The sequence below is a fragment of the Astyanax mexicanus genome, chromosome 14 (genome assembly GCF_023375975.1).
Source record: "Astyanax mexicanus isolate ESR-SI-001 chromosome 14, AstMex3_surface, whole genome shotgun sequence".
Taxonomy (NCBI): Eukaryota; Metazoa; Chordata; class Actinopteri; order Characiformes; family Acestrorhamphidae; genus Astyanax; species Astyanax mexicanus.
The window spans coordinates 20,328,819-20,351,427 of NC_064421.1; the positions used below are offsets into that span (position 1 = coordinate 20,328,819).

The window sequence follows — 22,609 nt, forward strand, 5'->3', positions numbered from 1 at the left end:
ACCAGTAGAAATGAAACAACTGACACGTAGATAAATGTTTAAATCTGTTTAAATGTACAAAATTGTTAAAGAACAGGATCTACTATCTATGGCCATTATGATTGCACGATACTGGAAAAAAATTACATTGCGCATTTTTTGGTTGTGCTACATATACTTCAACATAAAAAAAAAATCAATAAATACATTTTCACCACATGACATTAAATTAAAGATTGTCCTTCTTGTGGCCAATTCTAACCTGTGTTTTTGATGGGGAAGTCAGACTTGCGCTGCATGGTGGAGGGCAGATCATTCATGCGCAGTGACATCTGCCTCTTGAATGGTGAGGTCTTCTGGCTGAGGGCCGGGAAGCCGCGGAAGGATCCCTGACGTGCCAGCGCCTCCACAGGGGCATGGCGGCGCGGGATGGCATGGGGGTTGGACTCCTGAGGGCCCATGGTGAGGGGAGGGGAAGAAGAAGGAGAGGACACTGTGGCCGGGATCACTTTGTTGTTGCCAGGGGTAACAGTGACGCCTTCTGAATCTGCAGAGACACACAGTGAAATGTAACTAAAGGTGTGGCATATTATCATAAACAATAACATAAAAAATACATTCTTTTACATACATTTTCTTGTTGCAAACTCAAACAAACTCAGTTACTGTTGTTTAAAAAAATAGTATTTTTTTCTACTGAATGTTTGAAAGTGTTATTTAAACATCAAAAAATGTTAAAAAAAATTTTTGCTGCTGTAGTATTTCCTTGAAATTAATACTATGATTTTCAGTGTATTGACATATTGCCAAGAATATTATGATTGAAACTACCCTGAAATATTGTTATCTTATCTTAGAGCCATATCGCCGTTTTTCCACAGAAAAAAAGCTAATTATAAACAATACATATAGTGGTAGTGTAAATTGTAGAGCAAATGGCACCACTGAGTTTAATAACAATCCTGCAGCACAGGGGCAAACAAACTACTGAGCCTATTTACATCTTATACCGCTGACCTGAATTCCCTTACAACTCATTCCAAATCCTGTCTACAGGATTGCCATTTTAAACAACGTTCTATTTTAGGGTCTCCCACTAACAAACCTACCTTTCTTGGCATCCTGTAATTGCCGCATGACCTCCTCTCGCTCAGCCTGTTCTGTTGCCGTGGTAACTCGGAAGGAGCCTTCGCGGGTAAACGTGGTACGGTTAGCGTCAAAAGTGGCTGTGACTCCACACTCCTTCTCTCGCTTCTGCTTCCGCTCTAGACATGCTGCAAACGCACAGCCCACTGCATGGCTCAGACGCTCGCCCTGAAACAAAAGCACATGACAAACAAGCCAGGATCAGGCTGGTGTTACAATTCTCACACTACCTGACCCATCGACTAGCACCTAAGAACCTAAATGACTAAGTGAAATAGGATTAGCACAGTAGTGGAGAGAGAGCGGCAGTCATTACTAGCTTCAGCAGAACCACAACTAACTCCATTATCAAGTTCAGGGAGAGGACAGAGACAGGCAGCAGCTAAACAAGGATCAGGCAAAGGTCAGCTCATGAAGAAACATCAATACTTTGCGATCAGACTTGAAAAGAACATCGTAATGAGATGAGAGGGCTTTTAGATCATCAATAAAAAGCAAAAGCAATCTGGCTTAGTCTAAAGAGTGTGTTTTCTTTCATCCTAAGGGTCATTTAGTGCAAATAGGAGTACTCACTGAATCTTTAATGGCCATAAAGCAGTGGCAAATCCAGCGCCGGGTGGTGCCATCTCTGCAGATGTAGGAGAACGCCCGTTCAAAGTTCCGGTCAGGAGCACAAAATGACACCTTCTCTATTGTCTGGTCCAGAATCAAATCCTAAAATAACAAAAAGCATATTCCAATGAGAGTATTGTGACAAATCACAATACAAAACTGCAGTCACTCTTCTGACTGAAAAGCCTTTAATCTGCATATGGAAAAAAAAAGGTTGTCACCACTAGGTGGCAGAAAAATCCAGAGAATTGCATATTACTCATGGCTCTTCTGGAGCCAGTATTGCTTGTGAAGATACTGTTTAAAATACAGTGTCAGTTTAGACAGAGTACAGCTTGGATTGTTTATGTTAGGCTATAGACTAGAGGCTGAAACAAGTGCCCAATTTTCCTATTAACAAGATGTTTTAGCTAGAGAGAAATTCATGAAGCACAATTAGAAAACTCCTCCAGAAGGGTTTACAGGGGCTATAACAAGTTAAATATAGCATGTTGTATTGTAGAGTATTGTATCAAACAGTTGTATTACTACTAGTGTGATAGTTTATGGCTGGTGGCTAAAACATTAACTTCTGGCAAGAATTGAGGGTAGTATTTATATCCTGCTAAAATCAATCTAAATAGTCAACAATCAAACTCAGTCAGCAGTCAAAACTCCACTTTGCCCTTAGAAAGTCTTAAATAGTGTAAACTGTCTCATATTATAAGACAGAATGCCCTAATTCACTAAAAATGGAAATAAACATATTTACATTACAGGCAATCCTGACTGTTGAGACTTGCATGCCTTACAATGTATTGGGGCACCTGCTCATTAATTGTTTGTTCTGAAATCAAGGGGATTAAAGTGAGTTTACCCTGCTTCTGTTGAAGTAACGGTCTTTATTGTCCAGGGATCGCATTCAGTGACAAAAACTTTACAGGAAAAAGGTCACGATGTTGAGATGATCGCCACCGCACCTTATCCTAAAGTACTGAATGAAGCACAGGACAGGGCCTGGCATCCTTCAAGAAAACATATGAAGCACCTTAAATTTTTTAAGAGAGTAGTAGTAGGGTTTGCTTATTTTTTGGACTAATTAAAAAAAGTATTACTTTTTAAAACATATTTTGGATGAGGCAGCATCAGTACACAATAAAGAGCCATTTATGTCATATATATAGGATATAGGTCAAGCAATCCTATTATTTCTAAATTCATATGATTTAGTTACAACATCTAAATACCCACTAAATACCACTGCAGTACTTGTATCCCTTGACTTACTGCAATGCAGAGAGAGTACGCACATGCTAAACGCAACGAGCATGTAGATTAAAAATTGTGCTCCATTTATCTTGGCGGTTTTGATAAGTAAACACAGTTGTGTAGACAAATGATCAGGAAGACGCAAGTTACCTTTGTTTTGTCATCTACAACCCTCAGGCCGTCAGCAGATACCCAGAGTACAGCCCTTACTGCCTTCTTTCCTGCCTATGGGAGAGGGAGAATAAGAGAGAGGGAGGGAGGGAGATGGAGAGAGAACGAGAGCAAAAGAAAAAAGAGAGAACATAGTGAGGTGGCTAAAAAGACAAATACGGAAACTAGCAGTATTTCCCGCAGAGTCTGTTCACACTTCAGTTCTTTCAACATCCACAACAGACACACCTTCATCTACACATAGATCCTGCAAACAAGGGACATCAATACCACTCCGAGGAGATTATTCAGGAAGAAGAAGAAGAAAAATGTGAGTCAGTGTGTTTTATGAAGGGACCAGTATAAGAGAAATGCAGAAAATGAGGGACAGAAACAGCAACACCGCAAACGGCACAGTGCCCCTCCCCCCTTTACCCCACATTCACACTCACAATCACACACTTATTCTACTGAGGACAGCCGCCCCCAGGTGTTCACCCTTACTAGTGTGAGGAGAAGAGTACTACACTCAATCCTTCTCACACACACACACACACACACACACTTTAAAAGGAGACAGAATAATATCCAATTTTTCCTGTTCTTCCAGGAGTAATTGAAGTGTGAACAATTAAAAGAGGATAAAAAACACTCACTCACACACACAATACACACCAAGCACACTAACCCCACACAGCAGAACTTACTTTTGTAAAGAAGCCCTTGAAGAACTTCCTGTCCTGGAATTGAAGATTTGGTAAAGGGAGATTTGGGGTGGGATGGGTGGAAAGGACAAGGCAGGAGAGTGTTACTGATGGTGCTACAGAAAATCCTGTGTGTCCAGAAATCTCGAATGTTTGTATACGAGCAGTGCTACTGTGGCAGGGGGGGAAGGTTTGCGAGAGAGGTTTGTGGGGACTTGAATGGTTAAGAGTGGATGAAAGAAAGCAAAGGAGTGGAAAAAAAATCACTTTACTAGCTGGTGAACAAGGCGACACTCTTAATATACAAGTCATTCATTGTGCCTTACTTATCACATAATGTGTCATTTAGTTGTTGTTGTTGTGGTTATTAGTATGGTTAATACTGTTATCATTAGGTTAGTGATGTGCCTACTGGTGGCACTGTGAACCATCACCAAGCTTCTTGGCACCTTGATGTTCACTGATTGTACACCACACTACGGTACAACGATGTCAGAGGAGTCAAAACACATGACTGACCAAACTACAAGAGTAGCACTTGGCCTTATCCTTTAGTTTGGTTAAACTTTACCTTTACACACGCACGCGCACATTGGTTTACCAACACCAGCAGAGAGATTGGATAGAGACAAGAGAAGTGGAGGTTCAGACATTGAAACTAGGGATTTCTTCACAAATTCTGCTTAACCAGATGATTCAGATGGAAATAAAGTTATTCAGAGTGGTTTGGAGAAAAAATATTCTGTTCTATAATAGAATAATGTTCTATAAAAATTGTTTAAAAGTACAGTGGTGGTGGGAACTAGACAGCCAAAACTAGAGAGGGAAAGATTGATCGGTTCTGTATTGATATTGGCAAATATTTAGCCAAACACACAATCAAGAACAGGCATATACTTCTCTAAATAGACGATCAGATCATATTCAGTAATTGGGGATTACAGCAGCTGTCTCTGTGTGGATTCCTGTTGAGGCTGCTTGTTCACAGGAAGCTGCACTTCCTTGTTTATCCGCTAGATGAAACTACAGAGCTGGAGGACGGTTAGCAGCAGCCAATCAGAACTGCTTCCTCAGAATACAGTAATCACACCCAACAAATGTAGTGTTAGGGGTTTTGCTTAAGGAATCCTACTATGTAGGGTGGTGTACAACTGAACGAAAATGTAACCCTATTCTGCCAATAAGAATCCAGTGCTGTTATCCACTACTCTAAACTCAAGTTTCCACCACCACTGTATAGAAATCAGTTGGTAAGTTTTCCAGCAATCAACTATTCTCCATTAAACCACTATGAATGGCTCAGTTCACATGTCAATAACTGGATTATGCAGGCGTTTAAGGGCGGGGTGCTTACCCCGCCCTTAAAGTGCATACCACTTTGTGCCGGCAATTTCACTGCTCACCTCCAAGTAATGGACACCACTCCGATCTGGCATTTGTTTGCTGCATTTTTCACACTGATATTGCTGCTTTCAAAGTTCAATTAAAATGAACTTTGACCCAGTTTGCCTCTGACTGTACAAACTGTATGATGTGGAAGCCCCAAAGCTTCTCCAGAGCTTTAAATTTGGCATACATGTTTTAAAACTGCATGCAACAGTCAGATGGACAGTCTGCTGTGAGTGTGTGCTCAAACTCAAGCAGTGCAAGCAGTAAGCAAAGTGGCAACGTAGGCTCAACCTAGCAAGGATCAATCCTCCTGCTTATCAGCTGAAATCACCCACAGTACCATTAATTGTAGCCAGATAATAATAAGCTATATTTTAATAATAAGTTTCAATAAAAAATGGTATAATTACAATAATATACTCAAGGCTGTTCTCTTATGCTGTATTACAGGCCTTTGGCCTTGTGCCTATGGCCACATGACACCAGTGCCAGCATCTCAGAGCAGAGTGTTTCTTCTTGTGTATTATTGCATAATTATTGCATTATTCTCTTTTTGGTGCACTAACAAACAAACACACCCTTAACAACTCGCCTGCTATCAGCTGCTACAAGGCTTGTGGTTAAGGATATGGTATGTCTAATGGAAAGAAAGGGTTAAGGAACCATTAGCCATACGCATCGAGTGATGCGTAAGTGGATGAGTCATGCAGGGAGTCACTAGCACTCAAAGCTACAGAAAAAAAGACTATCATCATTAGGTTAAGGGCATTGAGCTAAGGGAAGTTAGGGGCTGCGGGTATATTAAAGAGGCTCTTTGTGGGTCATTGTCAACACAACCTGCTAGAAAAAAATATAACACATACATACACAATTTAGAATACATAACAGCACATATACAAGGGAAGAGGCAGATATGATGAAGAATGCTACATAACACTGCCATAGAAAAGCTTTAAAAACAACACAGGTGGAACTGGACTGGGCAGAAGGAAAGAGAACTGGAACTGCGGTTACTGAGTCAGGGGTATGGAGAACTTGTAGGAGGAAATAAGGAGGAGATATTATTAGATCCCTAATAAAAGGAGATGCATGACCAATGGGAGTTTTTAAACATTAGTGCAGATGAGCAACCCTGCCTTCACACTAGTAGGCAACAGAGCAACAGGTGGCCAGTCATTTCCTATGGGAGTATGTAATATAGTGACTAGTATAGCAACATGAATACAGAGTGACAAACAAAACAATTAGTTAGAAAATTCTCATCTTTTTTTTCCCTCATGCAAATTAATTATGATGCTGAGAAGTTGCATTTTACAAAGGTCTGTAGTGTTTTAACTGTGGTATGTGTACCACTGGTGGTATGTGAAGCATTACAAGATGGTATGCCAGATGACCTCTGAAGATGTACTACGCTCAAAAAAAAGGATTGTTTTTTTTTTTGCATTTAAGATTCATAGTTAAATAATTAACTTAGAGCGAGCATAAGAGAGCATAAGCAGGCAAGACCAACACAGTGGCCACAGTAGGTGATACTTGGATGTTTTCATTTGATCAAGGGTGGTAAGTTGTTAAATAAGTTTGAGAACCACTGCTTTAGTCCAGTCATAGAAACAGGTTGCTGAGGTCCCCAGCTTTCAATTCCTATTAGCATTTCAATCTATTTTATTATATATTATATATTAATGTAATGCTAAACACTAAAAAGAGGCTCATAGCCTCTTATTTATTGTCTTATTGTTCTAATGTATATATACATGGTCCACTCAAAAAGAAAAAAAAAGGTGTGGAAGAAAGTTTTAGGAATAAAAGTGACATAGTATTTATTTTGGCTTTTAAATGTTCTTGTCAGTAGCTGGAACACACCCACATGTGACAATGCTAGTGGACTTGAACACATCCACACAAAATACTTTATTGCCTGCTAATGTGAACGCAGAGTCCGAGCTTTATTTCAGCCCCTGACCTTGCACATTTTTATACAGTAAAAAAGCCCAGTGGAAAAAAACAGAAGAACTTGTGCTAAACAGCTAAAGCTAAAGTTCAAAAGACTTCTTAATCAATACAGCACCACTTGGAGGTTGTACTTGGGCTGATCCGGCAACAGGAAGCTTGTGGGAGACACACTACAGCTTGGAGGAGACAGGAAGTTACGTGACAATTAGCAGAACAGGGAGTGACGTGTAAGACAGCAGACTATGTGATGTCACTGCAGAGATACTCTGGCTCCTTCCTCAGAGCTATGAGTCAGAGGACAGGAATGCTTACTCACTCAACTCCCTTATTCACTCATTTTCTCTCCTCGTCACACACACACACACAAACACATACGCGCGCGCACGAGTAGTAATTGAGTAAACATGCAGATGCAAATACTCTTTGGTGTCAAATAGCAAACATTCCATTACACTATCCGCACAGTCCCTTCAACCCAACATCTACATGTGTTAAGTAAGGTTACCGGATCATTTTGGGAAAAAACACAATTCACAGCTCTCACACACACACACACCCACACGCACACACACGCACCCACGCGCACGCACACGCACACGCACACACAAACACCCCTCAGTGGCTGCCCGTGACTTGAATATTCATCAACGGACCGAAGAAGCCCCTCCTTAACATGCCAGCTTGTAAAGTTCAGGAAAAGTTCAGCAGGCAGCCTGAGCTCAAAGCATGTGAGGAGTCCCTAGCATGCCAGAAACCCAAAAACACAAGCTGGATGACATCAATAAGCACAAGTGTGTGTACAGATACATGTGCTTCCAGGAATGAAGTGGCTCAGCTCCAGCGAGAGAAAATCTCATTATAGTCCATGTGGGTCAGAGAGATATTCCTACTTTAACACACGTACACACATACACAACTTTATTACGAAGACTACTGTATACCAACACTGAGTAGGACCTGCTTCTGCTTCAAAACAGCAATAACAACTTTTTTTTTAATGCATGCATGGATTTCAAATGATGTTGGAAATGTTTTTCAATGCCACTTTCATGCTGTGAAAATTCTATGCCACCATATTCCAAAGGTGTTCTAATGGATTCATATGTGGTGACTGAGAGGGCAACTGAGGAGCACTGAGCTCTTCGGCATGTCCTAGAGATCGTTTGCTGGAAGTACCCATTAGAAGATGGTAAATTGTTAAACTGTGGCCGTTAATGGATGCACTTGGTCAGCAACAATATTTAAATTGGCTGTGGTGGTATTAAAGCAATGATTGATGAACAGATTCTGATCCTATTACCTCAAGATTCATCAGACTCAACTGCCCAGTTTTATGGAGTCTGTGCCCACGGGAGCCTGTTGAGAAATCTTTTGCTATTGGTCCATGGTGTGGTTAGCAAACTCAGCACTAGCTGCCCCCTATCCAAATGATGTCTCCCAGGCACTTCACAAAAGGTGCAAGTCCATTTTTCTGATAGATGCTGACACATATCCACTGGTTTCTAATAGTGGTAAGCATAAACGGGAAGTTAACAGACTAATCACAGAAGAGCCACTTACTTAAAAAAGCCAGACTATAAAAAAAAAAAATACAATAAGAAACAGCAAGCTAGTGCACTTTACCATTAGCATCAATAGTATTAGTGTTTATACAAGACTTGTGGTATATCACAGGACAAAACAAACTCTAAAGTATCCACATTTGGGCAGAAAACTGGGAGTAGCAGTGACTGTAAGAAGGTGGTGTGAGCATAAGCGTGTGACGTGCATTTACGCAAGAATCTATGGCCTCCTGGTGGACATGTTGTGTGGTTTTATTGAGCCATGTGAGATAAACCCAAAGATAAAGAAGGAACTGAGGACATGGTATCAGTTATTTCACAATAAACTATTCCACATACAGTTGCACACAACCATACTTTAAAAGAATGACTCAAAATACCTTTGTTTATTAGGCGAAACATTCAGCCTCTTGCCTTATGAGGGGCTCTTTAAAACCATCCCTAAACATTCCCATGCAAGTGGGGGATTATGTAAAGATAGTAGAGGTCGGTTGTAGCCTGAAGACATTTTGTTTACATCTATCCACTTTGTTTCTTTACTCTACACGCTAAGGGGTCTGGAAAAGATAGTCAGGTTTCCTGATTTGAGACTTCTGCACAATACAGTGTGAGCAGTACTGAGAATAGAGCAGGAAAAGAATAAATAGCAGTACAAGGATATAAAAAAGGACTGAACAGGACATTACAGAAACTTCCTACAAATGTTATGATTGAAGGACAGACAGAAAGAGAAAAAGTAAGTAAATATGAAGTGGGAGAGAGTGAGAGTAAAAGAATGCAAAAGGGAGAACTGGGCTGCAAGCCACATTCTCCATTAACCAGCAGCAGAATGGCCTTCTAAAAGCAACCATCATCTTTAAGCCTGCAGCATTAATGCCATTAAAAATGAGCTTTCTGCCAGCAGGAGGTTCACTGCTTCCCTCACCTTCCTGGAGGATCCCAGAAAAAACATGAGAAGAGTTAAAGAGAGTGAGCCAGTCAGGAAGAAAGACAGAGAAGTAAAAGACAGTAAAAGACAATTTGTGTTCTGTCTAACCCAGCTTCTTAACCTGGGTGGAGGCGTGCAAAGCCTCGTCAATGTGGAAAATGGATAGTGCAGTGGGTTTCCTTCCCCTTCGAGATACGGCATGTCTTCCCTTTTATAAACTCCCAGTGGACTAAAGCCAAACAGGAAACTCACGCCTGTCCGTCTCCAGGGGCACTAAGCAGGATAGCACGGTGGCAGGCCGGCACGTCCGGTGAGGTGTCAGTCCGGTGAGGTTTCACTGAACTGAGCATTGCATTGACCATGGATGTGATTTCTGCCAGACTCACTTGTGTGTTTGCATGTACAAATCAATGTACAATGCTGCATATCTATTGTCATTGATTACGCCTGTCTTCTCCGACATATTATAGTATTTATGTCACTCAAAGGAAAGTGCCTAATCCCCAGATGTGATGCAACAGTTAACAGACCCCAATGGCAGCCAATATCACAATGGGAGGGATGGGGGTGAGGGTGCCATCTACCCACCAAGAGAGAATATGCCAATTGTGCTCTCTCAGACTCTGACTGCTGTTGATGAAGCAGCATGACCAGGGATTTGATCTTTAAGTCATTAGAGCCTTGGTCTTTTGAGTCACTCAAAAACCCCAGACCTCTGATAATAATAAATGTAATCTAGGTAACACTTTATGATCAATTTCCATACTGCTATCCCATGACTTGGTGTGTCAGTGTACTTACTAAACAAGAAGCCCATGTTCCAAGGATCTGAATGACTGTAATTTCAATTCCTATTTTTCCCACCTTACTCATCATCTTTGACTCAGAGACACACATGACTGCTTACACTGTTACAGGGAGTGCGTGTGTGTGGTGGTAAGCTTAGAATTGAAACAGAAGGATGATCTAGCTGTTTGCATACTAGGTAGCCAACTTAACTAAACCTTTTGAGGCCCAGGCTTTCCTTTTAAGGACTGGAATGTCTGATAAGAAGGCAACGGGGATCCTCTTAGGGTAGGTGAGAAGGAAAAGCCTGGGACTGCCTGTCTTTTTGGAAACTGGAACCCTCAAGGCTGATACAGAAAACCTGAAGGACACTGCAATGATTGATGGGAGGAAAAGAAAGTTATTTGTGTGGGAAATAAGGATTCAGGAGAAGCCTACAAAAGCCTAAAAAATTGTTGAACTTCAAACTAATGAATACCGAGAACACCCTGTTGAGGAAAGAAGAGACTACTGCAGATAAGAAAACAACAATAAAACAATGGTGAAGAATATTAGTTGAATGGGTAAGATTAATAAACAGGTCCTAGCCTCTGCAGCTAGCGTGAGAAAGAACCAGCTGAGAGGAGAGCAGCTGAGAGGTCCTGGCCTGTAGACAGCAGAGCTTTGTGCAGTAGACACCTACCGTCTTCAGCCTCTTCACTGCGTCTTCACAGATGTGCATGCCTCGAGACTCCTCCACCTCCACATGGCCCAGATACTGCAGAGAGGGAGGGGGAGAGGGAAAGAGAAAACAAAATTTAGCTATGTTGGAGGCAGGGACGGGCTGTTGTGAGTCATCTCCCCAACTCCTACCACAGTTGTCATATTGCTGGCCTTTCTGCTCTCAACAACATGACTACAGGATTAGTGGCTACTGTCATTCACAGAGAGGAAGCCATCATCAACCCACTATACCCTGACTCGAGTCCCCTCAGCGCCTCCCTCCAATGGCCTTGAGGGAGATCGGAGATCAGGCACTGAGGCACGCGGCTATTGTGTGTGCGGTGCTGAGAGGAAGTCCTATCCCTTCCCTTAAAGAACGTACAAAGCCCCCCTCTTCTCAGGGCCCCACCGGGCTCAGGCCTCCCTACAGCTATTCTAAGATTGTGACACAGAATGACAAAACAAACATGCTGGATACACACAAGCACAGATGTATAACAGTTAGGACCATATTAATGCCGAGAACCTGCCAATATATGTAGCATATTTCATCAAATGAGTTGCAATTTTTTATGCATCAACTAGAGATGTGAAAATAGAGTGAGCCAGAGAGAAAGATGTGAGTGTAGAGCAAGACAAGAGCAGAGTGATCCAAAGAGAAAGTTGTTAGCAGAGAGAAAGATGTGAGCAAAGAACAAGCCAGAGAGAAATGTGAACAAGAGTAAGAGAAAGATGTGAGCAGAATGACAAATGAGCTCAGGGGATGAGAACATGTATGCTTGCTTACTGTCTGTGGCAACATGTACAGTAGTGCCATGATCAGACTTCAATCAGGTTTTTTTTTTTCAGATGACTGTATGCACATAAATGGACAGTTTGAGGCAAAAAAAGTCACATTTAAAACATTCAGATTGTGATACAACTGTAAAAATCCAATTTTATGTGCATTTCAAACCATCTCCAAATATGGTTTGAATCAGATTCTTAAAAATCTGTTTTCGTGTGACTTATGGCTGTGCAGACTATTAAAGATCAATCTTAATACAACCTACATATGCCATAAAGCAGATTTAGGCTAGCAGTCTAAGCGCAGCCTTTGTGCAAGGTGCTAAATGTTAGGGCCACCTGTGATGCATCAAAATCAGGCATTTATTTGTGCAAACAAGTTATAAACAATATACTGAATGACCCGTTTTTTTCACTGAGAATTAATGTAAACCTAATTAAAATTGGATACTGTGGGGCACCGAGTGGTCCAGCGATCTAATGTGCTGCCACTATGAGCGGGAGGTCGCAGGTTCGTACCCCATGCAGCTTTGCCATCAGCTGCCTTGCTCCCTGCGGGTGGGTAGATGGCGCTCTCTCCACATCACACTCAAAGGTGGCGCCGGGCAGCACGAGGCGTCTGTGAGCGGATGTATCGGAACCTAGCCGCTGTGCTTTCCTCAGAGCGCGCTGGCTGTTCAGGCAATGAATTATCAGCAGCAGCTGGAAAAAAAGGGTTGAGCAACTTCACGTGTCGGAGGAAGCGTGTGCTTGTCCGCATCCTCTTAGGGTTGCAGGTGCCACTGGTGATGGGGACGCACAAAGGGGTGGGACAATTGGATAGCCAAATTGGGAGTAAATGGGAGAAAATAAATTTAAAATAAATTGGATACTGTGTTTAACAACAAATTTTTCTTACACCCCTAATACCAATCCTACAACTCACACTGACTTCCAAGAGGCATCGCAAGTTGATGCTGATTCTGATCTTTTCTCTTGTGCAGTCCTTAGAGCAAAAGTCAGGCGCTCTTCTGGAAGAATGGCAAAATAGGTCTTTGAGTCTAGCCTCATTCCAAAAAAGAGAAGCCACCCATCTGACATTGCTATTTATACCTGGCTCTGAACCAGTTATTGAGCACGAGCAAAGAAAACCAGCTGCCTATAGCCACGTGAGCAGCCGTTTTCCGCTTGCTCTGAGCAGGGACAGTGTTACAACTTACCGCAAAGAAAAATGCAGATCAGCCCACTTTCCAGCTGCTCTGTCCTAAAAGACAGACACTCACTCTGCTTTTGCTAAAGATCAGCTCAAAGAATAAGACACCCTACTTAATGTAAATTTTCTTTATTTAATTATATACAGAGCACAAGTCATGTGACTGAAGTACACTTGCTAAAATAGGTTCCAAATCCATTAAATGAAATGAGTATCAAATGTGAAAGCTCACAGGCAGACACATGCACAGTTTAAGTCCCTTGTGGTGGGATAAACCGCAGTCCAGTGGGAGTGCTGTGCTGGTGTAATGAGCATGGAATTGGGCTTTTCCTCTCCACTCGCCTCACACTGCTAAATGTTTATTAGGGGGAAGTTTCGACACCACAGACTGCTGCTGACCAATTTCACCTTCTAATCCCCACCACTTCCACTCCTTTCTCTCGTTTTCCCTTTCTCCCAGTCCTTTTTTACCACCTCCAGACCCTCTGTTAAAAGGCACTAAGTACTAATCTCACTGCAACTATTTTAGCCCACACAGATCCTCAGGGGATGAGGAACACAGACGGGGTGACAGCAATGGAGAGACAAAGATGGGGTGAGAGAGAGAGAGGGTGAGAGCACAAGACAGAGAGAAAGGGAGAGAGTGAGAGTAAAAGGGAGAAAGAGGGGAGGGGTGAACAAGCACAAGGCTAGCTAGCAAGGTAGGTTGCAATAGCACAGTGAGAGGACCAGAGAGAGAGCGCAATAGAGTGAGAGTAGCAGAGAGGGCGAGCAGAACAGTGACAGAAGGAGGAGGAAGAGGACAGGGCTTGCTGTTCCAGAAACAGCACTCTGTTTTTTTTCCCGTTTGCACATACAGGCCACAACACACAGAACTCCAGCTACTCAGATCAACTAACTGCAACCTGGTAAATCTAGTAAATCAAGGAAATTATACTACAACACACAAGTCCATAATCACACACAGGAAGAGGTACAGGATAGGGTGCAGAAAGTAGACCGTCTCAAATGTTGGCAATATAAAGGTAATTTATGATGAGCAGCTGGGAGACGATGAGAGAACCTACTACTGACAGCAGAGGAATCTGGGCCATGGCAAAATGTACACAAAGTATTATCTCTATTAATGTATTACCCACAACCTATTTAGGACTGGGTGTTATGGTTAAAATATTACATCACAATTTTTAAAAACTAGGGCTGCACAATATTGTAAAAAACCCACATTGCAATAGATTTTCTTTTTGTAATATACATTTTTTCAGATTTTTTCACCATACATCCAACCATCCAACATGGTTTAGTATTATTTGCACTCTGTGTATGCAAGATTGGAGTAAAATTACATTCTCTCACAGCAGTTCATCCAATAATACAACACTAATTACACTTGCTGTAATAAAATGTGGAGTTGGTTTAGTATTTTTTAAGCACCAAGGATTTCCTTGATATGTAGAAGAATAATATACTGTTGATAAAATGTTGTCATATTCCCCAGACCTTAGCAATTTTACATATTGAACAGCAGTACGTCCAACTGAGCAGAGCAATTATGCCCTCCTGGACTCCAGTATCATGGTGATCTCCCAACAATAGAGTGAATCCTTAGCCAGATCTGCCACCAAGGAGCCTATTCTAGAGCTCGATGCTGCAAAAGCCTTAATGACATCCATTATATGCTCTGAAAATCTCATCATAGCATAAGTTAGCCTACTAAAAATATAAGACAAAAACTAGAGTCTGCATCAGGGTTCAAAGGAACTACTACTCCCCTCCCAACAACTTCCCTGATTAGGAAAATTAACTTAAAGTTCACAGTTTCAAACAAAGTTTATTGACTTGCTTCATAAATAAAACAATTGTCCTGAACTGTTTGCCTTGAAAAAAAATATAAAATATAAATGAGCAAATATACATACATCTCTTTTATAACTTTAAATACTATATTATATTATATTATTATTAGTCACAGCAAAAAAAATATACTGATATATGCTACAGTTCATACACCTGTATAGATTAACTTGTAAAACAACTCTTTTAAGGGCTCCTGTGTAGAGCAGACGTCCAAGCACTGGTACCATCATCAGATTACAGGTTTGATACCCTGATGATACCACAACCTCTGTGACTGGGATTTCAACAGAATATAACTGGATAACTGGCCTTGCTCTCTATCAAAATCACTCAGTGTGATGGATATTTGTATTGGTATCTGTTAACTGATGTAGCAGAATTGGCACTTAGCATTCTCCTCCAACTGTGTTCACCTCTCCAATGACATAACATAGGTAGCAGTGTAAAAACATGGAGAACATGTGTGAGAATAAACATGGAGAATAAACCTAACACAACCAAATCCTCACAGCAATGCTAGGTTAAAAAAATAGGATAAATTCTTCAAGCAAAAATAACGACAAAGTGTATGAACAAAAATGTTGAGAAATCTGCTTGATGTCATATAATGCGTGGGAGTAGTTCTAACTAGTGGATGTGAATTAAAAATGACTAAATGAAGAGAAAACTGGGGGTGGGGGATTTTACTAATAGTGCTGTAATTTACTAGTTATGTCGTCAATGAAAGAACTATCAAAATCATGTCACAGGGCTAAATATAATCTTGTCTAACCATATCAACAGACTTCAAAGACTTTTCAAACTTAGTACTAAATAAAAATTACCATAATATTGCATTCAAATATTGCAATAGTTTTCTGGGACAATATACAGTCCAAATATATAATATAAGTTTATTGTTACAGGCTTAAATACAGGATTTCAGTCTGTAAAAACTAGGATCTCCTAGCAACTAAAACTTCTTCAGAGCCTTTTTTCACCAGGGAGCTTTAGTCATTTACACTTAATACTGGTATATTACACATGTATAAACAGTAGAGTGCCGCTCTAAAAACTGTTCTGACCTTTCAATCTTATCCCTGCTCAAAAATATCACAAGACTCACAGAATTACCCCTGATCACCCCCACAGCCTCTCACTATGGAGATGGCAAAGACACACACATACGAGCACACACACGAGCGCACACACCCACACACAGTCTCAACACTCTGTTGCCAAAAGCCTGAACTGTGTTGCCTCAACACAACAGGTTGTGAACTGCTGTGGACAGGCAGCAATAGGCCTTGACAGAGGGGACTGACCGTGAGGTGGAAGAACTACATGCATTCAGACTGAAAGGGGAGCCCATCAGGCAGGGCTCTCCCTCTTGGGGCTGCTCATATGACTACATTTGAACACAGCAGCACTACAGCAGGCCTACCTGCCTTACACAGGCTTCAGATATTCACTGGCCTATTCAAGCCACTGCTGTGATACCCAGGGAGCAGAGAAGGTTAAAAGACTTAAACAAGGGCCCCAACAGTGGCAGCTTGCCAAACCTGTGTACTGAACTCACTCGTCATTAACAGGGCAGATTTCTCTCAGAAAGAGACTAGAAAAAGGGTAGAATCATGCTCATTTTTTTGAGCAGTTTTTACTTGTTTTACTTTGGAAAACGGCATGACCCGCTGTGAATTCTCCAGAAAATAGACTGTTTTATTCGGGGTGGGCTCACTTAGACACTTCCCAGACTTTGTACTAGGGGGATGTCAGTATAAAGTATGAAAGACTGGGTATAAATTAACTACCATGTATGTTGGAAAGGGGCTATATAAACATTTAGATCTTATCATGGAATAAACTATTCCTATTTTGGCAAAGGAATCTACTTGGCTGGTAAAAATATGAGGCAAGGTATTAGACACGGAACTATAAAAAACTAATATAAAAGGCTGTAAGACTTCACCCAAGAAAAAATACATTAGTTCAGCAGATGCATACTGGTGGTTTTACCAGTTTTCTGAAGCAGTTGGAAAGTAAGAATGGAGAAACACATAGGTAGTTTGGTGTAGGGGTGCCTGACACAGACATAAAAACGCATTGTGCAATAACACTGCTGGATATGAATGTAAGCTTCTCTAAGGTTTTTCTGCACTTGTCTTGCCTGCACTCACTTGCTACAGGCTAAGAAGTAGTATGCATATGCATTTACTGTGGACCTCTAACTTGCTCTGCCTTCAGATGTCTGCAGCCTGAAAGACATCTGAAAGCACATGGGTAATGCAATTTAAGTTTGCTGTTATTTACAGTGTTATCCCACCTTATTTCATGTGTTTATCTTGAGAATGGGATAACAATAAAAATGTGTGTTAAACATTCGTATGACCACTCAGAAGTATTTATCTAGTGAGTCTTATTACAGACTGAATAGAATAGTAGAACATTTATACAATGAAAAGGAGCAGCTGCTGAACCACATGAACATTTACACCAGACACATCTAAGTTGTGTGATGCTGCTGGCAGGGCTCTAAAATATGACCTCATGACCTGCCTGTGCCATTAGTGGGCATCAGCATTACAGTGCATTAGGTGCTTATTGTTTGAAGAGGGAGATTTGGAGCTGTTTGGGGGAGGGGGGGGTGAATGTACTGCAACAGACAAACTCACCTTGACTGCAAAGCTACACTTTCCACTGCGCACTGCCTCCTCATCTGTCTGCCACTGGTGCGGCCTGCTGGACTCAGGCACGTACACATCTTTCTTGCGGCGGAAACTCTGCCGTAGTTTATTCATGGCTCAGCCTCCTCCTGCACAGGAAAAGAGAGAAGAGGAAGTGAGGGAGGGACACAGACACATTGCTTGGGTGGGGGAGCTTTTTACTTCCAAGTCACCCGCCTGACGTGACGTCAGAGTGACATCTTTTCTGGGGAATTCAGAGAGTTACAAACATTGCATATATTTTCCAATACATTTCTAAGAAGAAAATCATACTATTGTATTGTATTGTATTGCTTAACATCATGATTTAAAATGTGTATGTGTAAAGGTATTTTACATACATAACAAGGAAACAGCAAACTACCCTGCAGGCACACAACACTGTCTTAACAGTTGAGTTTAAATAAGAAAAATGTTGCGCAAGCATATTTTTGAACATGATTCAAAACTAAAAGGTGTTGAGGGACATCAAGTACTATTTACTGGAACCTTCACGACAAGTATGAACATGTGAATTTCCGGAAAAATACAACTTAAGGGCTGGTTGTGTTAAACATATGGAAGTAATATCCTAGGTCTGAATGGGAAAATGTGAAATATACCTCAATTCTGATGTAACTTCACTTTAATACTTAATACTTAATATTTTGAATCCATATTTCGATATTATAACTGCATAAGACTTTGGTACGGCACCCATGTGAAAAACTTTTTTACAATACATTCAGCCTAATGTAAGCTTCTTGAATAGGAACAGATAGGTAGCCTCAGCTTACTTTGCTGGCTCAGAACTGACTGCAGTCTAAATCACGGTGACAAAATGTACACATACTATCACACCCTATCTAAACAACATCGATCCGGACGCAGTGTGTCCCGCAACACACACACACACTAACAAGGAATGATGGGTACATGCAGCATAAAGCAGGGCTATCACCTGCAGAGACAAGTGGAGTCACTCTAAAGCAGACACTCTGTCCCTCTGATAGCCAGCAGCTCCCATTATACTCCAGCACAGCAGGCCCTGCCTCAGTGAATGCAAACTAAAACAGAACCTTTGGTGCATAGTGGAACAGTCTAGAGGCAAACAGGTACGAGAGTTAAAACAGGATTTAAAGAAAGAGAGTATGAGTGAGAGATACAGTGTATGAGAGGCAGCTGAGACAGAGAAAAAAGAAACCGAGGGAAAAGAGGCATAGTGTGACAGCAAGCATCTGAAGGAGGCAGTTGTGAAGGAGAGATAGATAGAAAAAGTGAAGAGAATTTGAATACTTTAGTATGGTGGGAGATTTTTAACTTCTGAACATTGGTATTGTTTTATTGTCTTGGTAAATTACGATTGTTTAAAAAAACAGACAAAAGACTAGATTTTGAACTTTATTATATACAAATCAACCGGACTTGTGCACGAATTATATCTTTTACCTTTGTTTTTCTTTTATTAAAACTCTGCAGAGTTCTGCAGTAATATTTGGATTGGTTCTTTCTACTTTCCTCTAGTAACTGCACCTTTCAATTCTGCCCGTGTGACACGCATACAAAGGGCATGTCTTTAGCACCAGGCTTCACCTCTCCCAATCCACTGTAACGTAGTGAACAGTTAGTCACATAGATCTCAGTTGCTCTGCAGGTCCAGCAATCTGTGGTTAGAGCAACAGATGCCTTGGATTACTGGACAATTTTAATCTTGTCCTGTTTATAAATATATGGCACGATCTTTGCACTGAAGTGTGCACATGAGGTTTGAACCTAGTTTGGTCTCCAGATGGCTGATGCTAATGTAAACATACCATGCTGGGGGTATCACCGTGGTCACATGGCTTTCTTGTGCAACAGTGTGTACATGCTGTATCGGTTTAATGCATCACTCGTTGTCCACCTTTAATAAATATTACAGGTAAGACTAAATGCCTTCATACGTGTGACTTAAACGATGCAGGAGACAGAGTCCATCGTCTACTCCAGCACACATGACGCAGTTCCGTTTTGCTGACATGCACAATGACATGCTACATAACATAGGTCACAAAGTAGCACTTTATCCCATGGAATTTAAAGAATGCTGCACTGACCTGCATGGATTGGATAAACATACAGTAAATGTGTATAAACAGAATAAAACAATTTAAAAAAAGAATTAACAAAAAAAAGCCCTTTCCTACCACAAGAAGTGATCTGATAGCATCATAATTTAGTTCACAACTCTAACCCAAAAGTGTACAATGATCTCCTAGAGATGCAGTCACTCAATTTGCCATCACAGCAGAATAAAAGCTGCTGTTAATACTAAACGATAAGAGCGATAAGCTGAATTGCTCAAAGTGCATTACCAACAGTGCCTGTTCAGCAGTTGTTACATTATCCTAAAGCTGAAGGCCACCACTGTTAAAATAACTGCAAAATAACAGCCTGCAGTTCATAAGTATATTGGTTGGCCTTGTTTATTATTTAATCCAGTTAGCATAACGCTGTTATTTTGTTTTGGCATGCTTCTTATTATTCTCTACCAGAGCTAAATTATTCCCTGGAAGGATGAACGCAAGTCTCAGAGAAACAACAAAATGTCCAATCTCAAACAAACATACATATTTGATTCATTTCCACAATATCCATCTGTACCAAATCCTGAAGCGGGAAAGTGCTGGATCAGCAGCTTTCCTGAAGGCTTGCACTTTTGGAGTGTTCAATAACATCGCTCACCCACAGACTGTGTGTGACTGTGTGAGTGTGTGTGAAATAGGTCAGCGAGTGTAAATCTGCAGGGGAGAGAGCAGAGGACTCGTTTGAATGAGCCAGAAGGCAAGACTCATTCAAATGCACGTACACACACACACACACACACACACACACACATGGCTGCGGTCAGCACGGCCAGTGACAAACACCTTGATCTGAAAAGGGAAAACAACAAATGCTGCATCGTAAAAGGCTTTGCCCTGCACACCTCGTGTGTAAGCTGTGAGCCAGCAGAGGCACTGGTGATGTATCCCATAAGGGGCTGCTCCCTTATCTCCCTGTCACACACCCGGCCACTAAGGCTCTGCGCACTGAGCTCACACTGCCGAGCTCGTCTCCAGAGAAATACTGCTGAAATCAGATTCTCTTCTCTCCACACACAAACACACACATACGAAAGCATGGATGTCCTTATAAACAGGTCAACTAAAACCCATTCAAACACAGAAGAGTATAAATCTTACTGAACATGTACTTTGTATTTCCTCCATTCTCCACAACAAAGCAAGGTCACACACGCGACTAAATTAGTGACGACACACACAGACCCACACACAGACCCACACACAGACCCACACACAGACCCACACACAGACCCACACACAGACCCACACACACAGATCAGAACTAAAAAAAAATGTGGACCTGCCCATCACTAATTTTAAACACTCACAATTATATTATATAACAATCATATAAGTGACCAGTCTTCTCATTTGTAAGTTCTTAAAGTAGGCCATGTGCTTAAATGCATTAATGTGACGTTTAAAGGGCACATTCATTCACATTAAAAACAGATATAGATCACATACCTTGATAGAGATTATCAAGGTATGCAAGATGCCAGACTGTCAAAATAATTGGTAGATTACTCACTATTACTATTACTCATTATAACTATTAAGTACCATTAATAACATCACTAAGCTAAAAACAATGCTTTTTAAAGTTTTGGTCAAACTTGAAATGTAAACAAAATGAAACATTAACATAACACTGCAACAAATGAGTTGCAGAACAACAATTAAACAGAACAGAAACGTTTATATGCATTCAGGCAAATGTCAGCTCGCAAACGGCAGGCCAAACAGTGTTGAACAATATATCTTACACCAGCAAAGTAGTAAGACGTAGATCAACAATTTGGAAAAATGTGTAAAGCAATCAGTTCAGTGTCTGATCAGTACATCTCCTTTCAACTCCTTCAGGACAAGCAAACAACCAGTAATATCAAGCCACCCCCGTTTTTCCTCTCTCTCTCTCTTTTATTTAGGTCATATTATATCTGTGCTGAGTGCAGGCTCCAGGCGAGCTCCTGTCACTATGCTTCCACAGCAAAGCTGAAGAGAGGAGAAGGAGGAGGAAAAAGATGAAAACTCTCCTCCCTCTTCTCTCTAACAGATTTCTGCCACCATCAATTCACTTCATTTGTCCCTTTACTCCCATTAGTCGCTCTGCCTTCCTCTCTCTCCCACAGTTCTCTTCAATGGGCTTTGTAAGTTTTTTCCCTATAATGTTTAGGCCTTTGAACCCTCTTTCTTGTACCCTGGACACGGTGGGCCCTCTGTACGATTGTCTGGCCCCCTCTCTGAGCCTCTAAAGGTTCAGATGTGTGTGGGAGGGGGAGCTGGGAGGTGTGTGTGTGTGGTTGTGGTTGTGTGTGTGGTTGTGTGTGTGGTTGTGGGAGGGGGCAGAGAGCAGAGCTGGAGGTAAGACAGATGCAAAGAGAATGTAAAAAGAAAAAGTTAGAAGAGAGAGAGAAAAAGAGAGAGAAACAGGAAAAAATGGCTGAGAGAGTGAGAGAGAGAGAGAAAGGAAGGGGTCGGGAGGGCTGGGAAAAGGACCCACAGGGCAGGCTGAGTCATGTGAGAGGGCTTTGCAGTGGGATTGTCTGAGAGGGGTCCTGCTGTAGGAGGGCCGACTGGGACAGGGCAGCGGAGAAGGGGTCAGGCAGGATCCAGCACAGCAGGGGCCCACAATTCCTCGACTATGACACACACACACACACACACAAACACTTTAATGAGACCATTAGCACAAGCCCATTAGAACTTGAACCTTTGCCAGATAAGAAGCTCACTCTCACCCCAGGTCACTCCCCCAACTTATACAGAGATACCCTCATTCACTGATCTATCCATCCACTTATTCGTTTAATCCTTCATTTATTCAAT

At 41.4% G+C, this 22,609-nt stretch overlaps 1 protein-coding gene across 7 annotated transcripts in view; it reads right to left on the reverse strand.

Moving 5' to 3' along the window:
- numb (NUMB endocytic adaptor protein) overlaps nucleotides 1–22,609 on the reverse strand; it is a 44,894-nt gene that overhangs the window by 3,415 nt on the left and 18,870 nt on the right. For 2 of the 7 annotated variants that reach the window (XM_007253808.4, XM_007253806.4), the window contains exons 2-8: nucleotides 17,646–17,785; nucleotides 11,140–11,214; nucleotides 3,843–3,875; nucleotides 3,136–3,210; nucleotides 1,699–1,839; nucleotides 1,089–1,293; nucleotides 242–526 (exon numbers count right to left, since the gene is read on the reverse strand). In XM_007253808.4, the coding sequence (XP_007253870.2) occupies nucleotides 242–526; nucleotides 1,089–1,293; nucleotides 1,699–1,839; nucleotides 3,136–3,210; nucleotides 3,843–3,875; nucleotides 11,140–11,214; nucleotides 17,646–17,771 (940 nt within the window). In that variant the 5' untranslated portion in view covers nucleotides 17,772–17,785. The other 5 variants (XM_007253810.4, XM_007253807.4, XM_049463304.1 and 2 more) reach the window with 3 other exon arrangements.